The 6,892-nt window shown below is 56.0% G+C and overlaps 1 protein-coding gene across 1 annotated transcript; it reads right to left on the bottom strand.

Annotated features, from left to right (window-relative positions):
• Nucleotides 1-643: 643 nt before the first annotated feature.
• IRF2BPL (interferon regulatory factor 2 binding protein like) lies at nt 644-4,185 on the bottom strand. The gene has a single exon (XM_056553289.1). It carries the CDS (start codon nt 3,909-3,911, stop codon nt 1,824-1,826), a length of 2,088 nt encoding a protein of 695 aa, XP_056409264.1. The 5' UTR covers nt 3,912-4,185; the 3' UTR covers nt 644-1,823.
• Between the last annotated feature and the right edge of the window lie 2,707 nt (nt 4,186-6,892).

The raw sequence follows: 6,892 nt of genomic DNA, 5'->3' as shown, positions 1-6,892 counted from the left end.
ACATCACATCTCCATTATACCGTACACCCTCTACACTGTATCCGGATTATACATCACACATCTCCATTATACCGTACACCCTCTACACTGTATCCGGATTATACAGCTGCCATTACACTGTCAGTTATTTTGTATAGAATAGTGAAAATCTCTCACGGTGCATTAGGTGGCGCTCTGCGCCCCACACTCTGATCCTATCACAGGGAGAATCACTTCTCCACCATGTGCAGCCAGCACTAACACCTCTCGTCTGTGCTACACCCTCACCACTAGAACATCCCTCATTTCCAGGGAGACAATGTTTATTACACAACTTGTTTCCACTCTCAGTGCATCCTCCCCCCACCCGCTATTACTCATCGCCATGGCCCCCCCCCCCCCCCCGATGACTCAATGTTGTTACCTTCCTGGGAACAGATCTGCACACATACAATTCATAATTCATACCGCGCATTATGTCACGGCTGCGAATACACGGGACAGGCCTGTGCACGACGGGCGGACACCACGTACAATGCCTGCAAGGGGGGGGGGCGCTGCGTCAGCATCGAATTACTACAGTAGCTGAGAGCATTCGCCATTTCCAAAGGGACCCCCAAAACCGTGTGCACAGAAGCCATCGAGTGGGATGAGTGGGTGAAGATGAGTGTGATGGTACGCAGCCATCCAGACACATCACACTAAGAAAAACACCAATGTCTCCAAAAAGCAATAATATGAATCAGATTTATTACAATGTCATCAGCTCCAAGGCACATAACAGTGGTCTGTCGTACTACAGAAATGTATTCTGGACAAAGAAAAAGGTTCTCCCACCCCAAATGTACAGACGGCAAATTGCTCTACAGCTTCGAAGCATCCGTGCAAAAAGAAAAATATATATATATTTATAGTCATCTATATAAAGAAATATGGAACCCCGTACTGGCCTGGAGCGCGCGCTGACTGCCGGCACTCCATGGGTTAATACCAATCAGAATTGCGGACACCAGGATTATATGCCCTCCGTAGTGTTTGGGGGATGATCCCTGTCCCCCCCCCCTCCCACCCCGGACAAATATATATATATGTATATACTCTGTAGATCAACCCCCTCCCCCCAGGGCAAGTGCGAACATGGACGAGAACTTACACACCAGCAGCATTGCTAAGTGCTATAACCATTACCTAGTGGACACAATCGCCACAAAAGCTGTAAAAATAGAAAAAAAAACAACAACATAAATGGTGGGGGGACAGGAGAGAAGGACAATATGACCCCGCACACGAGCCGTCCTCACATGAAGTGAACACAACAAGTGCCTAAAACCTCCAAACACAAAAATAAGATCTGTACATAAGACTGAGTCAGCGTGGCCGCGGCATGGCAGTCCAGGGGGGCCGCAAAGCTTTATACATCTCCTTCCTGCCGCTGCCCTGGGGCCCCTCTGTTCCACAATCCAAGTTCTGGCCCGGCAGGGAGGGCTGGCAGCGGGAATTTTTTTTTTATTTTATTTTTTTTACATTTAGGATTTTTTTATTTATTTTTTTTTTTAATGTTTTTTCATGATAAGAAACTCCAGCACATTATCCCCAAAAAGATGAAGAGAAGAGTAGAAACTGTCCCAGATCACAGCTCCAATTCCCAGAGCCCCAGACCTGTGGATGTTACATGGTCTCACGTGGTCAGGTCCAGGGCACAATGGGATCGAGTGAAGTAGATGCAAAATGTACAAGGTCCAGAAGCCCAAATCCCCACCATAGCAGACGCCTGTCCTTGCTCAGCAGGTTACAGGTGGGGGATGGGCTCTGTTCACACATGGGTCACTTGATATCCACCGCTACTATGGGTCTCTCTCCTTTTTCACCTTTACATCTCCCGCAAGGATTGTGGCAATCTCCCCCTGCATGAAAGCCCAGGGAACATTAGATCCCACCAGGGGGCATTTCTCTCCACTGGGACAGTAGACCTCACCCGTTGCCCCCTGGGCCTTGATGCTTTCTCGAGAGCAGGGGAAACAGAACTTGTGGCTGGGAACAGACGGGCACTGGACAAAGTGTGTGTCCTCCAGACGTTCATGGCAGATGGTGCAACAGAGAGGGCCACTGTTGGCCATTGGGGAGTCAGGAATGTTCTGGGGGTGCACTTGGTCCATTCCTGGGTGAGGTGCTCCACCGGCAGGTGCCACTTGAAGGTTGAGCTCCCCAGAGCCGGCACCATTACGAGAATTCAGTCGTCTCGTCCCGGGCACTGAAGCCGGAGACACGGGGCTGCTACTATTCCTGCGAGCAGATGGGGTGGTAGAGTGCACCGGAGGCCCCCCACCAGTCTGACCGTCCTTGGGAGAATGGGCCGTACCCAGAGTGTCTGTGACAGACTGCAGTGCGGCCATGGGTGAGGGGCCATTTGGTGGAGCACTCTCAGGTGGGGTGGTTCTCTGTGGGTGCCCGGGACCGAGGGGTGGAGGTGGTGGAGCAGGACCTCCATAAGATGCTGCTGAAGATGAGGAGGATGGAGTGCCCCCAGCAGATGACAGGCCCAGTTTTATAGCATCTGGCTGACCGATCCACACCTGTCCATCAGCAGAGTCTGGTTCAGGAGAGGCCTTACGTTTCCTCACTCCACCTCGAGCCTGACTGCTGGCCCCTGCAGAGGAGGATGCGGCTGCGGCAGCAGCGGCCAGGGCACGAGGCAGGTTAACCAGTGCGCTGGGCAGCATGGGGCAACCAGGGTCAAGATAGGGTTGTGGCAGCATGTCCGCTCCGACCATCTCCTTAAAGAAGCGCACTGACTCCGGCAGTAAGTCCCCCAGCAGACGCCAGTCCCCGGATCCATGCTTCTTCTCATACTCCAGGTACTTAAATCCAGACGAAAGGCCACGGCCAAAGTCTTTCATGCAGTCCTGGTACATCTGCTTTGCCACCCCCGATGCCGAGCTGAAGATGTTGAGTGATCCGCTGGGGTACTCCACAAACAGCTTAAGCTCGTAGTCCAGGAGGCCCGGCTTGGAGGTGGCATCGAATGCAAAGACTCGTCCCAGCAGAGAATGGTCTTTCTTGAAGCGGACATCGAAGGGCGTGCAGGCGGACAGTGTGAGCAGGGCATCCCGCACAGACTTGGGCTTGCCTGCCCACTCCTCGGCCCGGCTCCGCAGGCTCTCCGTCAGTTCGGACAGCGCCTCACTGTTGCGTTGCTTTTCCTTCAGTTCTCGCTCTTGATCGGTACTGGACACAGAACCAGGGCGCTTGGGGTCACCTGAAGAGGTGGCTGTGGGGGGTGGTGGGACATTAAGGCCACTGGAGCCACCGGGGCCCCTGCCGAGAACATGGGGGGCCCCTGAAGAGGATGCAGTGGGGGGGCCATTCAGCAGGGTCTGTGGGAGCAGGTTGGGGGGCACGCTCAGCTGTCCGGGCCCCAGCTGTGGGATCAGTCCGTGACTGGTGCGGCCTCGAGAGTTGGGGCTCTGGCGGTTCAGCTCCGGGGGCCCATCCTCTCCCGGTTTGGGGAACCCATTAAGGCCGTTGGGAAGACGTGCGGCAGCAGCCAGAGTATATTCAAAGCGTCCGCGGTCAGTGGTCAGACCGTACCTGTCGAGCCCAGAGGCGGCTGCTGCCTTTGATGCCCCATCCAGGTGATTGAGCTGTGCCGTGTCCTTAGCGGTCAGAGCGGCCTGCACGGCAGGGTGCTGCTTGGCGGCTCCGCCGGATCCGGGCCCCTGTGGCCCCGGTGAACGTCCATCTTGGAAACCATGGCTACGCTTCAGCTGTCGTGCAGTGTCGATGACAAACTCAATGCGGTCAGCACCCTCGTAGTTGACGCAGCCTCGACACACCGGCTCGGTGAAGTCCCAGATCATGGCCCATGGCATCCGGGGCAGGTCACACAGGTAACATGACTGCCGACGTGACGAGGACACCTGCGCGGCTGACATGCTGGGAGGAGGCGGGCATGCACGGGCTGTGCTCGGGCTCGTTGTGTGGCGGCTGCCGCTGCTCCGGTGCTGCTGCCTGTGCTCTCCGCTCCCGCCGTGCTCTGCCTCCGTCTCTTCTCTCGCTTCTCTGCAAGCCGCAGCCCGCCCGGAGCGCGCAATCACGGGGTCGCGCAGGTTCGGTCAGGCAGGGCTGCCTTCTATGCGCATGCGCGCGAGCTGGGCTCCGTGATGACGCCGCGCCCCCTCCAGCCGAGGAATGCCACCTGGCCGTGACGTCACCGCCCTCACAAACAAGCCGTGGCGTCGCTGGAATTATCCCGCGCCTGCGCCCTGATGCACCCCGCCCCGTCTGCGGTCCCGGGGAGCACGTGACACTCGCACGGCGAGCACTATCGGTCCCAGCAGGCCCGGGGGAGGAAGGGAGGGCAGTGTGCGCGGTGTCCTCACACGTCCTCTCCCTCCGTGACGTTACTGTGACTCATCTACCCTGGGTGTGAAGTGAAGCGGGCACCAGGAGGGGGAGGGGGAATCGGGCAAATGTCCAGCAAAGGATTCTGGGAGTGTGGTCAGCCCGGCCAGGTCCCACCCCTGGATGCCTTTCTGCGTTGTCATGGTGATCCCGAGAGGAGCACACTCCGGCCCCGCCCACCACTGTTAACTCTTTCCTTCACCTTCATGTCCAGCAGCGCCTGCTCTTCAGTGGGGAACGTGGTCTGTCCATGGTGGGCGCCCCCATAATTGTAGACAACGTGGTCTGTCCATGGTGGGCACCCCCATAATTGTAGAGAACGTGGTCTGTCCATGGTGGGCGCCCCCATAATTGTAGAGAACGTGGTCTGTCCATGGTGGGCGCCCCCATAATTGTAGAGAACGTGGTCTGTCCATGGTGGGCGCCCCCATAATTGTAGACAACGTGGACTGTCCATGGTGGGCGCCCCCATAATTGTAGACAATGTGGTCTGTCCATGGTGGGCGCCCCCATAATTGTAGACAACGTGGTCTGTCCATGGTGGGCGCCCCCATAATTGTAGAGAACGTGGTCTGTCCATAGTGGGCACCCCCATAATTGTAGAGAACGTGGTCTGTCCATGGTGGGCGCCCCTATAATTGTAGAGAACGTGGACTGTCCATGGTGGGCACCCCCATAATTGTAGAGAATGTGGACTGTCCATGGTGGGCGCCCCCATAATTGTAGAGAACGTGGTCTGTCCATAGTGGGCACCCCCATAATTGTAGAGAACGTGGTCTGTCCATGGTGGGCACCCCCATAATTGTAGAGAACGTGGTCTGTCCATGGTGGGCACCCCCATAATTGTAGACAACGTGGTCTGTCCATGGTGGGCACCCCCATAATTGTAGAGAACGTGGTCTGTCCATGGTGGGCACCCCCATAATTGTAGAGAACGTGGTCTGTCCATGGTGGGCGCCCCCATAATTGTAGAGAATGTGGACTGTCCATGGTGGGCGCCCCCATAATTGTAGAGAACGTGGACTGTCCATGGTGGGCGCCCCCATAATTGTACGGAACGTGGACTGTCCATGGTGGGCGCCCCCATAATTGTAGAGAACGTGGTCTGTCCATGGTGGGCGCCCCTATAATTGTAGAGAACGTGGTCTGTCCATGGTGGGCGCCCCTATAATTGTAGAGAACGTGGACTGTCCATGGTGGGCGCCCCCATAATTGTAGACAACGTGGTCTGTCCATGGTGGGCGCCCCCATAATTGTAGAGAACGTGGTCTGTCCATGGTGGGCGCCCCTATAATTGTAGAGAACGTGGACTGTCCATGGTGGGCACCCCCATAATTGTAGAGAACGTGGACTGTCCATGGTGGGCGCCCCCATAATTGTAGACAACGTGGTCTGTCCATGGTGGGCGCCCCCATAATTGTAGAGAACGTGGTCTGTCCATGGTGGGCGCCCCTATAATTGTAGAGAACGTGGACTGTCCATGGTGGGCGCCCCCATAATTGTAGACAACGTGGTCTGTCCATGGTGGGCGCCCCCATAATTGTAGAGAACGTGGTCTGTCCATGGTGGGCGCCCCCATAATTGTAGAGAACGTGGTCTGTCCATGGTGGGCACCCCCATAATTGTAGAGAACGTGGTCTGTCCATGGTGGGCGCCCCCATAATTGTAGAGAACGTGGTCTGTCCATGGTGGGCGCCCCTATAATTGTAGAGAACGTGGACTGTCCATGGTGGGCGCCCCTATAATTGTAGAGAAGGTGGACTGTTCATGGTGGGCGCCCCTATAATTGTAGAGAACGTAGACTGTCCATGGTGGGCGCCCCCATAATTGTAGAGAATGTGGACTGTCCATGGTGGGCGCCCCCATAATTGTAGAGAACGTGGACTGTCCATGGTGGGCGCCCCCATAATTGTAGAGAACGTGGACTGTCCATGGTGGGCACCCCCATAATTGTAGAGAATGTGGACTGTCCATGGTGGGCGCCCCCATAATTGTAGAGAACGTGGACTGTCCATGGTGGGCGCCCCTATAATTGTAGAGAACGTGGTCTGTCCATGGTGGGCGCCCCCATAATTGTAGAGAACGTGGTCTGTCCATGGTGGGCACCCCCATAATTGTAGAGAACGTGGTCTGTCCATGGTGGGCGCCCCCATAATTGTAGAGAACGTGGTCTGTCCATGGTGGGCGCCCCTATAATTGTAGAGAACGTGGACTGTCCATGGTGGGCACCCCCATAATTGTAGAGAATGTGGACTGTCCATGGTGGGCACCCCCATAATTGTAGACAACGTGGTCTGTCCATGGTGGGCGCCCCCATAATTGTAGAGAACGTGGACTGTCCATGGTGGGCGCCCCTATAATTGTAGAGAACGTGGACTGTTCATGGTGGGCGCCCCCATAATTGTAGAGAACGTAGACTGTCCATGGTGGGCGCCCCATAATTGTGGAGAACGTGGACTGTCCATGGTGGGCGCCCCATAATTGTGGAGAACGTGGACTGTCCATGGTGGGC

This window comes from Hyla sarda, unplaced genomic scaffold (assembly GCF_029499605.1).
Source record: "Hyla sarda isolate aHylSar1 unplaced genomic scaffold, aHylSar1.hap1 scaffold_269, whole genome shotgun sequence".
NCBI classification, from domain to species: Eukaryota; Metazoa; Chordata; class Amphibia; order Anura; family Hylidae; genus Hyla; species Hyla sarda.
The sequence above is the reverse complement of the archived record's forward strand: the minus strand, read 5'-3'. Positions and strand labels throughout refer to the sequence as shown.